This window comes from Muntiacus reevesi, chromosome 1 (genome assembly GCF_963930625.1).
Source record: "Muntiacus reevesi chromosome 1, mMunRee1.1, whole genome shotgun sequence".
NCBI classification, from domain to species: Eukaryota; Metazoa; Chordata; class Mammalia; order Artiodactyla; family Cervidae; genus Muntiacus; species Muntiacus reevesi.
The window spans coordinates 16,801,199-16,823,900 of NC_089249.1; the positions used below are offsets into that span (position 1 = coordinate 16,801,199).

Genomic DNA, 22,702 nt, shown 5'->3' on the forward strand with positions numbered 1-22,702 from the left:
TCCAAAGAACGAAACATGACAGTTTATCATTTGTTCCAACAACACTGAGGAGGACATCTATTGAGGTCAGATAAGCAGTACAAAGATGAATAAATGGCAGTCGTTATGGATGTCTAGGGCTTCCCAGCCTAGTCTTCTCTGATGACTAAGTACTCTATGAACGTGCTTTTATACACACTGTCTCTTCTTCACAGTGATAAGTGAGCCTTAAGTGTTTTCTATTTCCAATCCTACCTCATGTAAAGAACAGCGACGTTGGAATCAGAAAGGCTTGGGTTGAATTTTTACCGTTGCTGTTTACTAGCTTTGTATGATAAATCTCTTTTTAATAATTTTGTTTCCTTTTCTATAAAATGGGATCATAATTCTTCACAAGTGGCCGTGAAGATTAAACACTGGGTAAGCCCTCCAGTAAACAGCTGTCTTCCGTTCCCCTACTGGATTGTCAGCATCACAAAAGCAAAGTGTGGATTCTATTTCCTACAAGTGTGGATTCTATTTAGTTCCCCTTTCCTCCTCTTCTGCCCCAATTTCACTCCATTGATTTGTTGCTCCAACAACATTAATCTATCAATGATTTATCTAGTACTCTGCATTGCCATTTCATTTAATTTGGGAGAGAAAACAGCCTAAAACTTAAAGTGATACAATTTGTAGAGTTTCCTGCAATCACTGTTTCTCTCCAGACACATCTAAGAGACAGCATATTCCCTTTTTAAATCAAGTTTTGAAATCTGTACAAGCTCAGTTTGTGGTAGTATTAAAAACATTAGGGAATTTCCTGATGGTCCAGTGGTTGGAACTCTGCATTTCAAGAGGTCCATCCCTCATCAGGGAACTAAGATCCCACAAGCCAGAAGGCCGTGCAGCGTGGGAGAGAAAAAAACAAAAAAACCCTTAGGGACACTATATTCTCTTCTTACCTGTCTTATTTTATTAAAAAAAAAAAAAAATCAGGGACAAGAAACTTTGCAAATGAAAACGCAAAACTGACTTTGATAGAAAACAATTTTAATTAAATACAGGGGACAGTAGCAGTAAATATAAAACATAAAATCCAGTATGCAGGGAGGCGGGAACCCTAGAGAGCTGAAGAGGCTAAAGGGATCTCCGCTGACAACAACTGATGCAAATCTGTATTTGAGACCTTCTCCCAGACCTCCTTAGAAGTAATATATGCCTTGTCCTTGGCCACAGAATCTCATAGACACAGGAGCACACAACATGCACTCAAACATGAACGCACATTCGAACATCTACCCCTCCACACATGTGGGGACACACACACATCCTCATTTAACCCTTTCACCCCATTAGCCTCCCTCTACATTCCTGAGGCCTTGAAAAAGAAAACTTGCGGCGTTCCACAAGGGCGTTACAATTCCAGTGTGTACTGTCTTCCCGTTCTGGGTTTATAGGAGCTGTGGGATTAAGGGCCATTTGCTTCCTGGAATGGACTCTATAAACAGGCAATCATGGGGTTGGCTTCCCACTCCACTGTCCACTTATCAGGTGCAGACCTTCCCAACCATGGAAACCTGGCCGCTGCTTTGATGTTTTATACTTCAGGTCGGTGGAGATCAAAAGGAAACCCTGAAAAGGATGCAACAACAAAGACAATGTCAAACTTGGGGGAGCCATAGGATGTCTAAGTCTGCCAGACGGGTGAGGGGGCGGGGCTTCTTTACCGGGTCCTCCTGTATCGTACCCTCCTCTAACCACGCCCCCTTGTGATGCCTCAGACCGAGGAACAGGCTATTTTGGATTCTTGTCACCTTGTGCGATTTAAGCGACTATAGAAGGGGACATGGGGAGGGAGCAGGGGGTGCAGAGTAGTATATAGGGTTGGAGAATTCTGGCATAATCTTACATCGACCTCCCCAAACCAAGAAGCCCCAGAAGGGAGGAAATAAGGTGTTCTGAAGTTTGTGAAGAATGATTAACCAGAAAACCACTTTACAGCAGGTCCCTGAACCCAGAGGAGTGTCTCTGGTTCAGGCCAAAGTTTACTCACTAAGGGAATCAGGAGAGCCAATCTGGTCTCGAATATGCCCTTTCCAGCTGCAAAAACCTCTTCACCTCTCTGAGTCTCCCTTTCCTCATCTATAAAATGGGATTCATAATCCTAGCCTTGCAGTGTATCTTGTGGAACAAATAAAATAAAGCGCGCTAGTGCATCTTCTTGTACTGTGGTGTGAATAAACTTGGTTTCAGAGGCAAATCAGATTTGGTCTGACAGCTTTTTTTTTTTTTTTTTCTGATATGATTTTTAAACTCAAGTTTAAGGGTTTTTCATGATTAATTATGAGCTTTAAGAGCTAAATATCTTGATTATAAAATTCCTTGGGCTGGGAAAAAACAAAGCAGAAGAAAATAAAACAAAAAGTAAGCAAAATAGGAAGAGGCACATTCTATGATGAAAAGAAATGGGGCAATTAATATCCATAATTCTTACCTCAAGAACTTCAATGTCTGAATTGACAAGTGAGATTTTGTGTGGGTTTGGTAGCGGAAATCCTTGCTGCAATTTTGCTAAAATACAGAATAAGATGTGAAATAACTGGGCACTGGCATGGAAGATTTGGTAAACTTTTTCGTAACAGACTAACAAAAAACTTTCTGTTTATTTATCCTTCCACTCTTCCTGGTTCTGTGTCTTTAATTCTCTCTGATATATCCCTAGCATTTTGCTGAAAGAATGGCTAATTAATCTGTGCTTAATAAAAATGTACTTGCAACTATGTGTATCTGGATGGCAGAAAAAAAGATAGCAACTCATCCAACTTGTATTTTGAAAATACCTTAATCAGTGGGTCCTGAGAATATTTTGATCTCCAATGCAAAACATATTTTAACCTAGCCTCACTCAAGATGCCACTGTTTGTGAACAATTGCAGTGTAGGTCTGGGATTGTCATTCGTTAAAACTCTGTCTATTCCAATGGTGATCTTTGCATAAAAACCACAGAGACACCCTCAAAGGAGCTTCATCTCATTTCTGGCTGACCCAAAGGAGACTCTTGGCTGCTTAAGGAGAATGGTTTTAATTTCCTTAGCTCAACCAGAGTTAGCGGTTCTTGCTTGCAAGTAGGGTTGCTAACAAGGCTTGAAGCTGGAATATCTAATTTCGAAGCCATATAGTTGAGGTATCAACTCTGTCAATTCTGGCCCTAGCCTGGATTCATAATAACACATTAGAAGTACAAGCTTCAGGATGGAAAGTCCCGGACAATCCCCAACACGTAACCAGTGTCCGAGTTACATTGTTTCCCCAGACTCTCTTACCGTTGGCTAGTGGGAGGACTCCAAAGTGGAGAATGGAGGACAGAATATTCTCAAACCTCAAGACCTAAAATGAAAGGGGAAACTGAATCAGTTGTTAAATGAGGGTATTTTGAAAGTACAATGCCTGGTTTGGACATGTACTCTCCCAGACCTTATCGGAATGGGCAGCAAAAATCAGCATCTCCCTATAGACATATTCTAGGTTTCCAGACACTGAAAGCTATTTTGTGGGAAACCATTTTCACAGGGTTTCCTAACCTTTTTTCCTCACTGAGGATTGGCATTTCTGCCCTCTCTACACTGGATCATGGTGACAACAAACGCAGAGGGACCACAGAGTGGCAGCAAAAGTGCCAGCTTAGGTATCAAGTAAGACAATCCAGAGTAGTTAGTGGTTTTTCATTAATTAATTGGGGATTCCAGTCACAGGGGTTTCCCCATGTTGTGCTCTATAGTTAATGGCACCACCAGAACTTGCAATTTATCTTTAATAAGCTAAGTAGTTGTATAATCTTACCTAAATGCTTCCCGCATAGCTCAGTTGGTAAAGAATCCACCTGCAATGCAGGAGACCTCGGTTCTATTCCTGGGTTGGGAAGATCTGCTGGAGAAGGGATAGGCTACCCACTCCAGTGTTCTTGGGCTTCCACTGTGGCTCAGTTCATAAAGAATCCACCCACAATCCGGGAGACCTGGGTTCAATCCCTGGGTTGGGAAGATTCCCTGGAGAAGGGAAAGACTACCCACTCCAGTATTCTGGCCTGGAGAATTCCATGGACTGTATAGTTCATGGGGTCACAAACAGTTGGACATGACTGAACGACTTTCACTTTAGCAAACTGCTCGTTCCTGGGAAGACTCGGGTATTAAAAACAAATGGACTATGATGAACTTCAGTTCATTCAATGAATGTTTTTTTCATCCAATGAATATTTTAAGCATCCTATATGCTTAGCAATAATAAGAACCTTTTTGCAGCTTTGCAAGGATGGCTCTGAAGCAGACTTCCTAGGTGTATCTCTTGTTTTGACCACTTTACTGTGTGATGTTGGGAAAGTTCCTTAACCTGTCTGTGCCTCAATTTCCTCAACCATAAAGTGAAGATAATAATACTAATCCCTTGGGCTTTTATCAGGATTAAACAAGTTAATATTTAATAATATATATAAAATTCCATATATATACCATTGTCATGTTTTCAGAGATGTCTACAAACATTGCTAAATGCTCCTGAAGGGGAAGATTGACCCCAACTGAGAACCATTTCTCTATAACATAATGACATATAACATAATGACATGTTGAGACAGGGTAGAGACATAAATTGGTGATTCGGTTGATCTTCGTGAAGCTTGGGACAGAGGGTTTCCATGGACAGAGGGATGACCTCTTCCAATTAGGAGGTCACCAATCTAGACCCCTCCAAAGAGGCATCTACACAACCAGCCTTAACTTAATTTTAGGAGACAGGTAGAAAACCTTTGAAGAGAAAACTGAACCATACCTAACAATTCATATAGAGCATCATCCTTTGTTAGTCTGAATCATAAACTCTAGAGGATTATTTTATCCAAAAAATGACATGTTCCTGAAAATGTATGTTCCCTCCCCCAGCATTACATAGTCTTAACAATCTTTTGAATTCTTTTTAAAGTCTTTTTGAATATATACAAGGGAATTCCTCTCTTGCTTAATGGTTAATGAGCTTGGTGGATGTGTTGCTACATAAAGGATTTTAAAACCTACACTCACAGGCAAAGAAAACAATTATCCAGCTACTATATAGATTTCTCATTTTTCCCTAGGTGGGAACTTGGACAGCACTGATTCTTACCTCAATATTGCTGCGATTGGACTCTGGCAAAGAAAGGCGGAATCTGAAAATGAAACAAAACAAAACAAAAAGGAACAAGTTCAAGAATGGAAGGCTTGAAAACAAGCACATCAGTAGAAAGAAACAAAAATAAAAAGAAACAATTTTTTCAGTTCAGTAAGCAATTATTTAAAAGCCACACAAAGTTGTGAGAACATCGAGTTCTAGTACATCTTTTCCCCTGTATCTGCTGCTGAAGGAGCAGGGCAGGAAAAACGGAAACAGGATGGGTTGCCCAAGTGCATTTGCTGTAAGGGACTTACTGTTGGCAGCTTGAAACACGGAACATTTTCGTTTTGACTGAGATATGTGGCATTTGAGATCTCAGTCCTCCTACCAGGAATCAAACCCAGGCCTTGGCAGTGACAGTGCCCAGTCCTAACCAGGGGACCACCAGGGAATTTCCCAGAACTTCCTTAAGAAGCAGTTTTTATGTCTTCTTGCCCTAAACTCAACCTTGTAACTTCCCCAAGTTAGACTGGTCCCTTATGAATAAATATGACAATGACAGTGATGATGACAGTGGTGGTGACACGGACTCTTCTAGAAGCTATTTGAACATTTAAAATGTAATCTTCCCAATGACTCTGTGAGTGATGCTACTATTACTGCCCCTTTGGCAGACAAGAAAACTGATGATCAAGGAGTTCGCATACAACATCTAAGTGTCTCCCTATCTATGCCCCTCTTCAATAAGGTGTGGCCACTTTACTCAGCTCTGCCTCTCCCAAGAATGTTTCTGCTATAACATTTAAGAAATAAATGTGCATGAAAGAGGTAAGTTTGCTTATTATCAGCTAATACCATGTTAGTATGAATTAGGCTTTGAGGTTTCTTTCTTTCTTTTTTTTTTTTAAGGCGACAGCTAAGAGCAAAAACTAGAAAGACTGTTAATTCTGACAAAGATCAGAAATGGTACCAGAGGGAACTTCCCAAATATAGTGTTTCCATCTCAGGGGGACGCAGGTTCAGTCCCTGGTTGAGGAACTAAGATCCCACATACCCTGAAGTGCGGCCAAAAAAATAAATTAAGAAAAAAGAAAAGAAGTGATATCAGAGGCCCTGTGGCACAGATTGGTCTTACTAGAAAGTGAAGACCAGACTTGTTAGGGCAATTGTTACTTGAAGGAAGTAAGCTGAGCAGTTGAACATCACTTGAAGATACTGCTGGGGAAATGTGAGGGGGATGCCTCCCCCTGGTCAACCTGCTTCTTACGAGGGACAATCTAGGGCAGCCTAGAATTTCGGCCTGCACGAAAGAGGAATATGCTTGTGAATCTCCTGTTCTTTCATCACAACCCCAAGCCATGATTGGTTACCATCTGAGGTTTCTACAAACCAACTATCCTTTTCTTGCGCATGTGTGCTCAGTCGCTAAGCCATGTCCGACTCCTTTGAGAACCTGTGGACTGTAGCCCACCAGGCTCTTCTGTCCGTGGGATTATCCCGGCAAGAATACTGGAGCCAGTTGCCATTTCCCACTCCAGGGGATCTCGCCGACCCGGGGATGGAACTGGTGTGTCTACTGTGTCTCCTGAGTTGCCAGGCGGATTCTTCACCACTGAGCCACCTGGACTTCTGTTTCCTAGTTCTCAATTTACCCCATTAGTTCACTAACTAAACTCTTCTTGTCCTGGCTCTGAAAAACACAAAAGCTCAACTCAGACCACTAGGTGGCAACCAACCCCACTCCTTTGACCTTGAATTCTCCACTTGGTCCCTAACCTGTTACTTCAAGCCCTGCTGTCCTGGGCTGTGTTTAGTCGCTCAGTCGTGTCTGACTCTTTCCGACCCCATGGACTGTAACCCGCCAGGCTCCTCTGTCCATGAGGATTCTCCAGGCAAAGCATACTGGAGTGAGTTGCCATGCCCTCCTCCAGGGGATCTTCCCAACCCAGGAATTGAGCCCAGGTCTCTGGCATTGCTAATGGATTCTTTACAGTCTGAGGCACCAGGGAAGCCCTAAAGTCCTGCCACTAGCAGCAATTTTTATTAGAGAAACAGAGAGTGGCTGGGGAGAAAGGGAGCTCAAATAGTTCTATGTTGCAGACATATAAAAGTATAACCTATTTTATTTCATTTTGGCTATGCCACATGGCATGTAGGATCTTAGTGCCCCCGACCAGGGATTGAACTTGCATCTCCTGTATTGGAAACGTGGAATCTTAACCACTGGACTTGGTAGTCCAAATAAAACCTATTTTTAAGGGTTTGGGGGCTTCCATGGCTGTCTGGTAGTTAAGACTCCACTTTTCCACTGTAGGGGGTGTGGGTTTGAACCCTGGTCAGGGAACTAAGATCCTGCATGCCACATGGCAGAAAGAAAGAAAGAAGGAAGAGAAGAGAAAGAAAGTTTTGGAGAAGGTTTACTGCTCTGATCGAAAACCAGAGCTAAAGTTCAAATTTTAAAACACAGCAAAAGACAATGTTTCTTCATATTCTGAGTTAATGTAGCAAGTGTGACATAATGGCCAAGTGGACCAAAACGCAGACACTCACAGTGCCATTCCTGCAACCCCGTGGCCATGGCAGACATTGATAATGAATTCCTGCATGCAGTCCCTATAATAATTGCTTATGTCTTTGCCCTCTGATTATAAGCTCCCTGTGGGTTGAGATCCAGTCTTAATTCCCTTTGTATTCCTAGGACTGAGTACAGAGCATGACTTATATCACAAGTAGTGTTCACTCATTCACTCATTGATTCTTCTAGCAGATATCTATTGAATACCTAGTATATGTCAGCCCTGGAACTGGTACCAGAGATAGAAGTGTGAGTAAAAATCAAACACAGTCACTATCCCATGTAGTTTACAGCCCAGTGGGAAAGCAGACATTAACCAAATAATCGCACTGATGAAGGCTTAATTAAAGGTTGATAAAAACTCTGAAGGAAAGAAATACGTTCATTGAGGTAAATGACAAAGGAACCTGATCTAACTTGGTGGACGCAGTAAGGTTTCCAAGGAAGGGCTGTGTCTTAGAGTTGACATAAGAAGGATGAGCAGGATTAAAAAGGCAAAATGCGGAAGGAAGGGGGAAGGGGTCTGGGCCAAGGTTGCAAAGATCTGCATAGAGAGAACAGAAAGCTAGGGAGAGAGCAGCAATATGATGCTAGACAGACAGACAGTGGCTGTCTGTCTGACAAGGCTGGGCTTCTCAGGCCATGTTAGAAATGTCATGTTTATCTGGAAAGAAATCTATGGAATGTTTCTAAGGAGGGGCGGGGGATGTCAGGGCTCTATAAAGATCACTCTAGTTTCAGTATGGAGATAAAATTGGCAGGGTGAGGTTCCCAGGTGCTTCTTCTATGCTCATTAGTGTGCTAGGCAATATGAAGAGTTTTATTGATATCTGTATTTATGAGGGGTGGGGAGAAACTGTATGTGTAGGAAGCAATTATAGAACATTACAAAGCAGCTTGTATTCAGGGGCTGTTTTATGGGTTTGCACACTACTTGTTGCAGGAATTCTGGGAAGGTGTGAAAAGGTGATAAGACCAGAGTGGATTGTGTGTGTGTGTGTGTGTGTGTGTGTATAATATGGGGGGAAAATAAATTGTCTTTTGAGAGACGCACTCTATATACTACCACGTACAAGCACCCCTACCCTGTCACTTAGCACCCAGTACTGTAATTGCTTATTAATCTGACTATTTCCCTCACTAAGTTGAGAACCTGGAAGGTAGAAACTATTGTTTTTCTCTCAACTCTCTGTATCAAGAACAGGGCAGAACATATACTTGGCGCTCTATAAATTCTCACTGAGTGGATGTATGGATAAATGAGCAGATAAAAGATGGATGGGAAGGTGTATATTGCAGGGTCCCCAAGCCCTGGGCCACGGACTGGTACTTGTTAGGAACTGGGCTGCACAGCAGGAGGTGAGCCGTGGGTGGGCGGTCAATGCTGTTTGTTACCCATAGCTCCCCATTGCTGGCAATACCGCCTGGACCATCTCTCCCCATCCCCACACCTCCACCCCAGTCCATGGAAAAACTGTCTCACACAAAATCAGTCCGTGGTGCTAAAAAGGTTGGGGACTCCTGGACTGCTGGACTGAGGTCACCTCGAGGGTGAGGCAGCTGGAGTAGTATGTTCACTTTAGGGAGGGAAGACTGGCTGGTTTGAAAGGCAGGACCAGATGCTGAAGATCTTGAAAACCCTAGGCTGTGGATTTCATCCAATGATGAACACTTTTGAGGGGAGGCAGATGTTGAGCCTCCTCCAGAAGAAAAGGATTCTCTCGCTGAGGAAGAGTTTCCCAGTATTTCAATCCCATTGCCTTCTGCAGTCTAGAAATCCGTCCTCCCACCAATGAGTCTGGGAGAAAGGGAAGACATCACTGGGGGCTCCTTCTCCAATAGGGGCCCCCCCGTGGCCTTCCTTTCCCCTGGCCTCAACCGTAGCTCCGTAGAAGGATGGAGACGGAAATCAGCCCGGGTGCCAAGCCTGAGCTCCGCTGGCCTGTCTGAGCACCGTTCCAACAGAAACTGAACCCATTCTTCCCAGACCTGTTTTCCTTTCTGTTTCTCACCAGATGGCTCACGTTGGGAAAGGCTTATCTGCCCAACTGTGAGAAGTAGAGTTGGGTGTGATACTATCTGCTTGTAGGCAGCTATATTTGCATTCTCTGACATTGTTGCATGGGAGAGGTAGTAGAGCAACTGTGTGTGTGTGTGTGTGTGCGCGCCCCTGTGTGTATGGTAGTGGGGTGGGGTGCAGTTTGGGAGCATCCAAATTCTCGATTGTGGGAATGCCACAAAAATGTTCCAAACTCTAAATGGTTGAGCAGTCATGTGCAATGGATTGCTTTGAGCTTTACACGTGATTAAGAAAAAGGGTTAGAATTAAGTAATCTGTATGAAGGCCATAAAAGGGAAACTGTTGTTTAATTTAGTCTCTGAATTAGTCTCAAAAACGCCTACTACATGACCAATCTGGATCAGAGTTACCTCCAAATAAAACTGTGTTTGAAAAAAAAAAAAGACTCAAATGTAAAAAGAACTGTAAGAACTCCGAAGGCCAACTCCACAGCTTTTAAGATCCTCCTGACTTGTCTTGTCTTTTGGGACCAATTTCTCCTGTCTTATTTGGCCAAACTTTGACCCCAGAATGGGGAAAAAGCCCTACTACTAGTTGCAACAAAGTTTCTTGAGCACTGATTATGTGCTGGGAGCTGTGCTTTTCATACATTCCCATCTCTACGGATACAACACTCTAAACAGGGGCTCTGTTATGCTGAGGAAGAAACTGCTTCTTAGAGGGCTCAGTGGACATGCACAAAGCCACAAGTCAGCAAATGACTGAGGTAGAATTCAAAATGAGACACACTTGACTCCAGAGCCTGTGCTTCTAATTGGACATACCAAAGAAGTCAAGTTTGTTACTAATACTCCCAGCTTTCGCTTTCTTTATCTTTCCTTCGCCGAGTTTCATTTAATGCGATGAGAAAAGGGCTGTGTATTTTTACCATTTTAGGACACACAATGCCAGTGTCTTCTCTTTTTTCTATCAGTACTTAAAATTGAGAAAGGACATGATGCCTATTTCAGTTTAACCTGACTCCATGCTCTTGGTCTCCTCCTCCAGGCAAGGATATTTATTTTATATGTTGAAGGTCTAAGTGTCCTTTTCTAAGTCTTAACTATTCACCACATCAAATACAGTATAATGTAGCAAGTAAACAAACACCCATCGCTTTGAAGACTCACTCAGATTCAAGTTTTAGCTCTGCCATTCAATAGCTCTGTGACTCATGTAAAAAATTATTAATAAATAGAAAGCTTGATTAAATTGAGCCAGGAAACCAGAAGGGGGAGCTCTCACACCCTGGGACAACAGCAGAGCCCAATACAAAGAAGGAAACCTCTTCTTTTCTAGCAAGGACTCAGTTAAACAAAAGTCATGGACTCTTTATTGCAGCCCTCTTGACTTCCTTGTCCCCTCTGTAAAAGGGTTCTCCTTCCGTTGACATGTGGGTGCTTGTACAAGTCTCCCCATGGTTATAGACCCCAAAATGCAATTCTCTGCTTGTCCCAAATTAAACATTTGCTGGAGAAATATCTGGCAGTTCATTTATGTTGGTCAACACTTAGTTAATTGACCCATATAAACCATAAAATGGAGATAATAAGCTTCCTCTAGGATTAATCATTCAATCTACAGACATGGTGCTGGGTTCTGGAGACACAGGCTGTGAGATTTAAATAATATACGTGTGGTGCTTGGCACAGGACCAGCAGACAGTAAAGGCTCAATAATGAAGAGTAGTTATAAATAATAGAGCAAAAGGCTATTTCTCTAGTAGCCATCACTGGGCAGGAGGCAGAGGAATGAGGTATTTTCTGAATGAAACTCTTGAATAATTGAATATGGCCTTCCCCTGACCATCATGGCCAGCATCCAAGTTTTAAATTGCCATCTTTTTTTTTTTTAAAGACACTTAACATGCACTTTACATGTGTTAACTCACATATTTCTTACAAGTCCTTAAAGTAGGTTTTACTATATCATTTTGTAGAGGAGAAAATGTAGGCCCAGAGACATTAAGAAACTTGCCTGAGATCCCACAGCTGATGATATCTGGTCTGGGACCTGAACCAGCTATTCTGAGCCTGTGATTTTCCCTCCTCTCTAAACTCTCCACCTTGGATTCGCCTCTGATTTCTACATCTTATATCTAGGGAGCCAGCCCTGAGCAGTGGCTCCAGAGAGCCACCCTCAGGCAGAAGATGGTTAGGAAGGCTATGGTGTTCTGGGGGGATGTATTCAGAGACCCTGTGTTACCCGGTTCTTCCCAGGGGTGTTTCACTGATCCCCGTGCTCTTTACACGTTTTCCTGCTGTGTCTCTATGACATTGTGTGTGTGTCTGAATGCTAAGTGGCTTCAGCTGTGTCTGATTCTTTGCAAGCCTATGGATTGTAGCCTGCCAGACTCCTCTGTCCATGGGATTCTCCAGGCAAGAATACTGGAGTGGGTTGCCATGTCCTCCTCCAGGCGATCTTCCCCACCCAGGGCTCAAACCAGCATCTCATATCTCCTGCATTGGGGCAGGAAGGTTTTTTACTACTAGTGCCGCCTGGGAAGCCCCTCTATGATGTCACCTAACAGCAAACCAGCTCCCCCTGGAAAGTCTCTCTCCTAGAGCCCAGGAGCAGAGGCATGGGTGTATAGGAGACAGGGTTACCACTCCTGCTGCCGAAGATTAAAGCATTCTGTCAGCACAGCCTCTGCTCCTTTGCAACCTTGCTTCTGGGTTTGGCTGGACCCGAGTGATGCCAGGCCCACCAGCCTGGCCCCTAGTCTGCTCACTGCTTGAGGTTTGCTATTGTACCGCGGCAGGAGCCACCCTCAGACTCAGCGCATGTGACCTGTTCTGTGTTCAGAAGGACTCCGCTCAGTTTAATGCCCTGCTGTCTCCATCTTGCAGTTCTTCATGATTTTTGAACAGGGGGGTCTGCACTTTCATTTTGCACCAAGCCTCACAAATTATATAGGTAGTCCTCTTCAGAGCCCACCAAGGCCTCAGGGTACAGGAAGCCTGCCCAGTGACCTGAATCTAAAGGAGGTCACACGGGACTTGGAGGAGACTTTGGGAAGGCAGGAGTCCTACTTTTAGATTTGCGTTTGCAAGGTCAAAGCAGACTTGTGGACCTCAGGAAGCTGGAGAATGAATTCAAACATTTCTTTGGATGATGTGAATTTAACAGGTTACCATCAGTTTTCCTAATTATTCCTGGTGGCTCAGATGGTAAAGAATCTGCATGCAATGCCAAAGACCAGGGTTCCATCCCTGGGTCAGGAAGATGCCCTGAAGGGAATGGCTGAACACTCCAGTATTCTTGCCTGGAGAATTTCATAGACAGAGGCGCCTGGTGGGCTACAGTCCATGGGGTGGCAAAGAGTTGGACATGACTGAGCGACAAACACTTTCACTTTTCTGTAAATAAACATAATGCCCACTGTACCTGCAGTTTCTTACTGGTAGGAATGTTGGAGTTGAGGGTCAGCAGAAAAGCACCTGGGTCTCTCTGCAACTCAAGATCTTTGTTACCTGCTTGCCGCAGCCTGAAGTCCTGTTCTTATTAAATCCTTCCTTCTCATCCTGACAGGAAACCAGACCCTGGCTCAAGGGCAAATATTATTTCTACCTTCTCAGAGCTTGCTGCCTCAGTTGGCAGCCTTGCTGCAGGGATCCCCCATCACTCCAGACTTCCAGCTCCCCTTTCCTCTCAGCCATCAGATGGAGGTCTCACCTGTACTCACAGGACTATGACTCAGGCAAACCAACTTCCAAATTCTGGCCTTTGTCATGGCCTAGCTCAGATACTGCCAGCTCCTCACCTTCCATCCTTTCCCTTCTCTTCCTGCTGTCTGGCTTCCACCCTCTCAACCATTAAAACTTCCATCTCAAAGATCACCCATCAAGGTTAAGAAATTCATCAGCCTTGATCTTCTACAAACAGGGCTGTATCATGACATCTGGTGATCTGAAACCTTTGGGAGTTCTTCCTCCATAAAAAAAAAACAAACCAAAAACCAACATTAAAACTGATCTTCGAAGACTAAGGTGTTATAAAGTCATGGTATAGTCCAGTCTGGATTGAATTCATTTTAAATTTCTTATTTTAAAATATATGAAAACATTTTCATGAGTCTCTGAAGTTTCATAGGCTCTGGGCACCATGCCTATTGAATTTAATGGAGAAATCAGTCCTTTGAAAACCTGGTAAAATTGAGGAGAAAGTCTTCATGAAATCTTTTATCTCTGGGAAACCACACTACTTTTTGCTTTTATCATTCCTTTTATTGGAAAAGCAACATAGTTATAAAAAAAAGTTTTAAGATAACAGCCAACTCATAATCTCATATCCTAACACAATCCTCCATTTGTGATTCACCTTCTTGTCCAGATGGAAAGCTATTTTACATGGTTGATGGTAGTGTTTATGCAGTTCTATATTCTGCTTATTTCATTTCATATTATTTTACTGAACATATTTTCCATGTTCCTACAATAATCTTCCCAGCCATCAAGTTGACTTATGGTGATTGACTTAACTTTTCTCCTCTGTTGGTTTCCCAGTCTTTTCAGATTCTGATTTGCCTATTTTATCACTTCCTCTTCCTCCTTTCGTGGATTTAATCTGTGCCATCTGATTATTCTGTATATCCTTACTCCTAGGTTGTCTGATTCATGACTTCCACTATGGACTTTATAAGGGCTGAAGAGAATGAGCTTTGAAGACGATCCTTCCCAGTGGCAAATAGTGTTCAGTGATCTGTATACATGACCTGCTCAAACTCTTTCACCCTGCATGGCTTGCATTTGAGAGCCAGCCAGGCCACGGGGCATGGTCTAGTTAAATGCTGCATTCTAGTAATGGGATCTGAATGTTAAGAGACTGAAGGTAACTCAGAGATGATTCTTTATGACTTCATTATTTTACAGATAAGGCAGCTGAGGTTCAAAGAGGTTAAAAGACTTGATTGTAGTTCTGGAACTGGGAAGCAGGGGTTTGAAACTTCAGTCCTTGACCTCAAAGTTTCATTCTCTTTCTTCAATAGCATCCATTTTAAATTTGTTGAAAAGGAAATTCATTTTTTATTGCTGTACCATTAGAATGAGAATTTACATTGTAGAATTAAACTTATGCTGATTTTGTTGCCAGATTTATCTGAATATTGTTTACTGAGAAGAAAAAAATTTATAATACAATTTTCAGTTAGATCCATACTTTGAAATTATCTGGACTGTTACAGGAGAAGTGCTTAATGATTCATGTCTGTTGGATGATAACTTCACCTGTGTTGTGAATGTTCACTTGTCTCTTGGCCTGTTGATTCACTTGTTACTACCATCCAACAGTCATATCAACTGAGCTTACCTGTTCAGAGATAAAGAGCAGATCAGTCTTTGTCCCAAAATAGCCAGGGCAACATTGGTACTAGCAACCTGCAGCAAACAAAGACATTCATTAGTAAGATGAGTGAATTTGTCCATTTTGGCCACAAATATCACTACCCATAGCAGAAACCTAAACTTCACTTTCATCTCAAAAAACATTGAAAAGAAACAGCTCTTGAAAATACTGTCTTGCAGGTAGGGAGACTAACTATAAAGACTTTCTGTTTGAAAATCTCCTTTAAATTATTTTTCATCTTCTTCTAATCTCTCTTGTCCATGTATGTGTATGTGTGTGTGTGTGTGTGTTTATGTGTGAGTTTGTGTGTGTGTGTGTATGTGTGTGTGTGTGTGTAGCATCTCACTTAGGTTCATTGTTCAGTCATTTTCTCTCAGATTGCATTTGGCCTTCATCTACTCAAATAAACCTGAACTCCACCTTGATGGACTTATCAAAAAAAAAAAAAAGAAATTTGGTTGTTAATGTAACTGAAGCAGAGGAAAGGGCACACAGCATGTGGCGAAGGGTTGAGAGCTATTGAATGAGAACTGGCCTCCATACCTCCCTCTGCCTCAGTCTCAACCCTGCCCACTCCCGTAATTGATGGAGCTCATTCCATCCCTCCAAATCTCTGGTAGAACCAGCAGGTCAGTGGTCTACTGCACAGACAGGATTGGTATCCATAGGCTGCCCTCCTGTCCCCGCAGACTTACAAAGTCCATGGAAACGATGGTTTCTGCAGTCGAGTTCTTGGGCTGGGTGAGTATCATGATGGAGGCGGGGATGTCCAGGGTGAAGTTACCTGGAAGTAAACGGATCACAGGAGGCTCTGTTGCCATGACCTGTACCATGAAGGGCTGGGACAAGATGTAGAGTTCTGCAATCTGCAATCCACAATCAGGGAAAGAGACAGAGATTGGGAGTCATGAGATGAAGAGGAGATATCACAAATCTGGGGTGGCCTGTGGTGATTAATCGTACATCATCACAGTTAGAAAAAGGCTCTTTAATAATAATACCAATAACAACATAGCAATAAGAACAGCTGGCATTTACTGAACACATGCTGTGTGTCAGGCACATGTTAGGACTTTCAGTATTATTTCATTCAATCTCCACAAAATCTTTGTGAGGCAGGTTCTATCAGGATTCCCATTTCACAACTAAGGAGAGTGAGCCTTAGAGAGATTAAGCAATTTTCTCAAGGTTTCAGGCAGGTAAGCTGTAGAACTAGGGTTCAACTCTAGGTCTATCTGACTTGAGATCCTTGCTCTAAACCCAGGATGCCACACAAGCGCCTCTGGGTCCTCCAGTGCAAACCTGAGCCTTTCAGTACACTGTGCCCAATACTTAGGTGCCACGCCACCATGATCTTAGTAGTTGCTTTACTAAGGCATCAAATGGGTTCCTGGTTGCTCGGATGGTAGAGAATCTGCCTGGAATGCGAGATCCAGATTCGATCCCTGGGTCGGAAAGATCCCCTGGAGGAGGGAATGGCAGCCCACTCCAGTATTCTTGCCTGGAGAATTCCATGGACAGAGGAGCCTGGCAAGCTATAGCCCATGGGGTCGCAAAGAGTTGGATACAACTGAGCAGCTAACGCCACTATTACTAAGGTCAAAAATGTAAGCCCTGTTCCTTCCTTTCCCATTTAAACTAATTATTTCAAGTGCGGTGGAACTTATAGAAGGAAGAGAGGATTTATTCTGTGAACTTACAATGTCTTCACTAGGAACTTGTATTGTATTGTTCAGTCAGTATTTGTAGATATCTGATTAAAAGACAAAACTCTTGGGGCTTCCCTGGTGGTCCAGTGGCTAAGACTCCATGCTCCCGATGTAGGGGGCCCGGGTTCAGTCCCTGGTCAGGGAACGATATAGATCTCACAGGCCATAGCTAAAGACCCCGCATGTGGCACTATAAATACATAAGTACTTTTCAAAAGACAAAATCCTTAAGAAGGGAAATATGGATGCAAGCTTGAACCAAAAAGGAATGCAAAGTCTCCCAGAAGAACTGCAATGAAAGCAAATACACCATTAAGGAGTCAAACCCTGAGCACTCACCCGGGAGAGCATGTTGCCAAGGGCTTGAGAGTTGTGAAGTAAATGGTTGGAAATCTGGAAAATCAAGAACATCATGTCACTGGAAGGTTTATACCTGGGTTGTGTTTTCAAGGAAAATGCAGCATTCTCTATAATTTTTATGAATCGTGAAGTTGTTGTACCAGAAATGCCTAATGTTTGAAGGTGATCTATCATTTCATAGCCCAACCACAGGAACTCAGAGGCCCACAGAAGTAAAGTGACTTGCCCTTAGGTCACAGAGGAAGTTACATTGCTTTGAGAAGTACCTTTTAACCTTGGGAACACAGTGTACATCATATAGGTATGATCCATATGTAAATGTTTTACAGTAGTTAACAAGAAGTCTTGTTTTACTGTCCTCATTTTCAGACATTACTGAGATAAACAAGGCATAAACAATTTATCTTCACAGATGAATGGTTTTCAAGTCTGAAACTAGAAATATCTCATTCTCAGCAGTGTCTGGGAGCTTGTGTTCCCCCAGCATTTTGAACATAAGATTTATAGCTACGTGTATAATTAGGACCTAGACAATGGAAAGAGTCATGAGGGATGATCAATGAAAGTTGTTAGTTGACTGGCTGGAGAGAGTGTTCTCATTACAAAAGGGAGGGGCATGACAAAGAGGATCAGTGAATATCTGTGCTATTTATTGATCATTGTAGATGTCAATTGTAATTACCAATAGGAGAAATCTTTATGTTAGCATAACACAAACAATAATAATAAAGATGTATGGAGCATGTACTCTGTGTTAGGTATTGGCCTGAATACTTTACATATATTTAAACCTCTTTAATACCCAAAACAACCCTATGAGTATGGGTTTATTATTATTCCCATTTTCCAAATGATGAAAATCTGGCATAGAGATGTTAGGTACATTGAAATTGCCCAATTTTCACAGGTATTCATCACAGGTAATAAGTAGTGAGGGGGGTTCTTGGTATTATTTAAGATCAATCTAGAAGAACATAAAAAGCTGAAATTGGCAGAACTGGAAACCCAGCAACTCTCCAACTAATATCAACATTCATTCTGCAATCCTTTTATTCATCATCCTGCTAGAAGTGATAGTGCCTACAATGGCCCAGGAATAAGAACATTACAACCCCCCACCCCACCCCCGCACGGGGATACTTAAAATAAGATTAAATGTCGGCGTTGATTGTTATCATCCATTAACATTCCTCACCTCTTTTGTGGTGAGAGTGAAGCTGAAAGCCCCAGCTGTAAAATAAGCATAGGATGCAGATTTAAAGAAATATTTGGAGATTCCAATGTAGAGCATAGAGTCACTGCGTTCCGGGAGCACAAAAGGAACTGATGGGAAGGGGGGATATTGGAGACTTTTCAACGGGTAGAAAACGCCCTGTGGGGAAATAGAGAGAAAGACCAGTGGATTAGGGGAAGAGTCAGCTGTGCAGGAGGTGGACCCACTCAAGTCAGAATGTGGGAAACTGCGGAAACTCAGTAGGGATGAGAAAACCACGAGTCCTCTGACTCCTTGCCTACGGACTGTGTTTCAGTGCTTTGATGACTTCTTGAGCATATCTGAGCATGTCTGGTCCACTCTGGGGCGTAATCTGGTAAGAGTGTCCTTGTTGGTCCTCTTCTCAGAGAAAGGAAGGCAAGTGCCTGTATCTAGAGGGAACAGCTCTAAATAGTTCCTGAAGTGTCACATAGAGATGTCAAACCTCTGACCTGCAAAACCCATGACTTCTGAGCATCTGAGGCATCATAGACACAAAAGGACCCAGGATGCTATGTGGCTTAAAGCATTTTTGTGACATTTTAAATGCTGACCTCATTAGCTATAGGCTGTTATTACAAAAATGGTGTCTTGTGTAACATTTAACTGATTTGAATGACTCTGAGTCCTTGAAACATAAGTCTGTATGCATTAAAAAAAAACAATGATATTAACTTTGGAGTAAATTAAATGTAACCACAGTTAATCACTTTTCTACAATCAGCAAACACCATTATCATGAGCTAATGGCCCTGACCAAGATCAGCAGCCCTCAGTTAAATTTACTAACCTGAGAGTTAGGAATAAATAGAAGTATCAATATTTACAATATATGGATCTGTTCAGTTCTAATAAATGCAGACTATCTTACTTGCTGCCTCTTAGCCTCAAACCTTACTCCCAGAGGTAGACAATATGATACTCTTCTTGAAGAAGGCAGACATATGTTATGTAATCCAAACAATCATTTACCAATCAAGCAAGTGTTCAAGTGTTCAAGAGACTTTTAAAGGAATGTAAACATGAGAGAATTCCTTAAAAGAAAATTAGATTATTGGAAGAGAACATAGTTATATTTCCTTCTGCACATAATGTTTATTCCTCGAATATTGGCTGCTAATGGCCAAAATCAGAACTCTGATGATGACAAAATTACCTTCAAATTCAGGTCAAAGTAATTCTCAGTAATTTCTGGGGGACTAACTAGAGAATAATCCAGCAGAGTATAGTTGTCCATCTTTCTTAAAACTAAAAAACAAAGAAAAAAGAAAATTTACATTCATAAAGGTATAGTATAACACATGATTAATGTTTATCCAGGACAATATAATTCTGAATCCTCTGTTATTTAAAACAAAAATTAACTATTACCCTACTTCTTAAGTAACACTTGCTCACTTTTCAAGACTCAGAAAAAGTAGATAAATCAAAAGAAGAAAGTAAAACCTTTCATTTGTCACATCGCCCTGAGAGAAACATCAATAAAATTTTGGTTGTTGTTTTTCAGTCACTAAGTTGTGTCTTGACTCTTTGCGAACCTGTGGATTGTAGCACCCCAGGCTTCCCTGTCCTTCACCATCTCCTGGAGTTTGCTCAAATTCATGTCCATTGGTACACCAAATTTTCATCCATAACCTTTTATACATGCTCCCAGAGGTGAAGAAATTTGCCCACAGCAAGCTAAGACATGGGACTCTTCCACAGGTTCTTTCCTCATCTTTTCTGCATCTCCTTACTCTTTCCCTACCTCGCCAATCTATTATTTTTTATTCATCTATCTGCATTCACTCACCAATCCATCTGTCCAGACACCATTTCCTTTCATCCCCTATGTATTAAACTACGAGTTAGGCACTGTGCTGGGTGTTAGGGACACAGAGAAGAGTCAAAGTTCCTCCCCTCAAAGAACTCAAGGTGGAACAGGAAATTAACACAATGTAATAAGAGCAGATCTATAGCTGAGCTCTGGATGGTCCGACTACAAACTGAGTCTTGCAGTCTTCCTTACCTTGGTATCAATAAATCTATTTCTTCCAGTTTTCAAGGTGCTCAACATAAACCCTGGGGTCATCCATCCCTGATTCTTTTCATGATCCACATTCAATGTGTCAGTAAGTACCACTGTCTCTACCCTCCAGGTACATCCTTAACCTGAACACCTCTCATCATCTTCCTCACTCCATCCAGGTCCCTCTCTTCCTTGCTCATATGGGTCACTGCAGTAATCTCTTAAGTAGTCTCCCTGCTTCCACCTTTGACTCTGTCCTATAATTAATAGAAGACAGAGTGATCTCCTTAAAATATAAGTCAGGACATGCAAAGTGCGACCAGGACTCTCCGACAACTTCTCATCTCAGACTAAGAGCCAGCCTTTGTGATGACCAATAGAGCTCTGAAGCTCTAACCATCTGCTTTCCCCTCTTTAACCTTGTCTCCTGATACTTCCCCCGTGTTCCTTCTGTTTTCAGTATGGTCTCCTCACAGTTCTTCCAAGGCACTCAGCATGCTCACACAGGGGCCTTTGAGCTTGAGTTTTCCTCTGGCTGGAAAGTCCTTCATCCAGATTTAGGAGCAGTTGCTCCCTACTTCATTCAGGTCCTTACTCTAACGCCACTTGTTCAGGGGTGCCTTTCCTGGCCAGGCTATTTTAAACAACCCTCCCCCCCTGCCCCACTGCCAGCCAGTTCCTTCCCTGCTTTAGTTTTCTTCTTACCATTTATTGCAATGATACTGTAGATGTCACTAATTATCTTGCAGGCTGTCTGTCTCCTCTCACTAGCCCCACGAGGGCAGGTATTTCTGTCTCCTAGGCTTATTGCTGCATCTCCAGCACCAAGAATAGCACCCAGCCTATTCCAGGGGCTCAGCACCTCATTGGGGGACGAGTGGATGGAGTGCAAAGAGATAGAAACACCCAAAGTATCATGTGAGCATTGAGGAACTGGAACTATGCCTGAGCTGAGCCTTAAAAGATAAAGAAGAGGGAAAAGATAAAGAGTGGCTGAGGGATAGGAAGCAGAGCTGTGCTTAGCACAGTGCTGGCAGAGTGACAGGTACTCAGTAAACATCTCTTAAGTGAATAAATGGATGAAGAGGAGAGAAGGCTTTTCCAGGCAGAGAGGACAGCAGGATGGGAGGCAAGGGTGTGAGGCAGGAGAAGCAGTTTGATGGCTGGAGCAGCTAGAGGTGGAAGATGAAGTCCAGAGAGGTGAGAAGGAGCTGGACCATGACAGGCGGGTCTTATAGTCCATGTTAAGGGATTTGGACTTGATCCTGAAGGCAGCTATAGGAGCCACCAAAGGGATTAGAACCAGGGGTAACTGGTCAGGATGAGCATCCATCATTCTGAAGAGGATGGATTTAGTACCAGAGCTGGGATTCAAGCTCACAAACATTTAATCCTCTGCCTTGCATCTTGTCTCCTGAAGCCATCTCCTTCTGCAGTGAAGCTAGTTAACCAGCGGAAAAGAGCAGGCCTTACACACCCAGGTCAGTCCCCGCATGCCCCGTCCTGCAGTGGCACTAGTTTGCAGAGGGGAAAGCAGACAGGAGAGCCGGAGCAAAGCCCGCCTGGAGAGCACCTGAGTGTGGGGTGGGCGAAGAAGCACCCGGAAGAGACGGCTCTAGGACTCACCCTCCAGCTTGCTGAGATTGGCATTCAATGCCTCCACCTCACCTGTGATGATGGGACAGAGCTGGCCATAAAAGGAAAAAAAAAAATGCAGGTTATCACATTGTACTGGACATCTCTGTCAGGGCCTAGACCCTGCCCACAAAGGCCTTTCAGTGAGAAGACCTTTTCCATTTGGACTTTCCCTTAAATGAGTTGATGTCCATGGACCTCGAGTTCCTAATGAGTGGGTGGTGTGCCATTGAATGCTGGCTCATCTTCAGAGCAACTGGGACTACACCCAGCTTGCCCCATCAAAGAATGAGCTCTTGGCCTTGCTTCCTGTGGCACGACAGGACGTGTGCCCAGTCCACGTGCTATGACACCCGGGGAACCTGCTGAGCCTCTCCTGATGGCAGGGACGCCCCTGCCTCTCCCCTCCACTGTCAGCATGCCAGGCCTTGCCCCGGGAGAGTTAGAGCAGGGACTTGACTTCCTCGCTGGGCTGCTTTGAGAGCTCATTTGACCAGACATCTTAGATCAGAACCCCTTTTGGAATCAGAAAAGCAATCTTGAATCTCTTCCAAGCACATCTGTAGGAAGGAGGAAAAGGACCAAGGCGGGTGCCATGTGCTAGGCGTGTGCTGAACACTCAGTGTGGGGGTTACGCGCAGAGGCTCAGGAGCCT

At 43.0% G+C, this 22,702-nt stretch overlaps 1 protein-coding gene across 1 annotated transcript in view; it reads right to left on the reverse strand.

The window, feature by feature from the left end:
- Positions 1-1,445: 1,445 nt before the first annotated feature.
- Positions 1,446-22,702, reverse strand: part of BPIFC (BPI fold containing family C) — a 31,120-nt gene continuing 9,863 nt past the window's right edge. Inside the window, exons 6-15 of the mRNA XM_065921199.1 lie at positions 22,039-22,099; positions 19,561-19,652; positions 18,348-18,524; positions 17,132-17,185; positions 15,779-15,949; positions 15,048-15,115; positions 5,119-5,161; positions 3,285-3,348; positions 2,456-2,532; positions 1,446-1,593 (exon numbers count right to left, since the gene is read on the reverse strand). Of these exons, the coding sequence (XP_065777271.1) occupies positions 1,474-1,593; positions 2,456-2,532; positions 3,285-3,348; positions 5,119-5,161; positions 15,048-15,115; positions 15,779-15,949; positions 17,132-17,185; positions 18,348-18,524; positions 19,561-19,652; positions 22,039-22,099 (927 nt within the window). The 3' untranslated portion in view covers positions 1,446-1,473. The remainder of the gene's footprint in view (positions 1,594-2,455; positions 2,533-3,284; positions 3,349-5,118; positions 5,162-15,047; positions 15,116-15,778; positions 15,950-17,131; positions 17,186-18,347; positions 18,525-19,560; positions 19,653-22,038; positions 22,100-22,702) is intronic.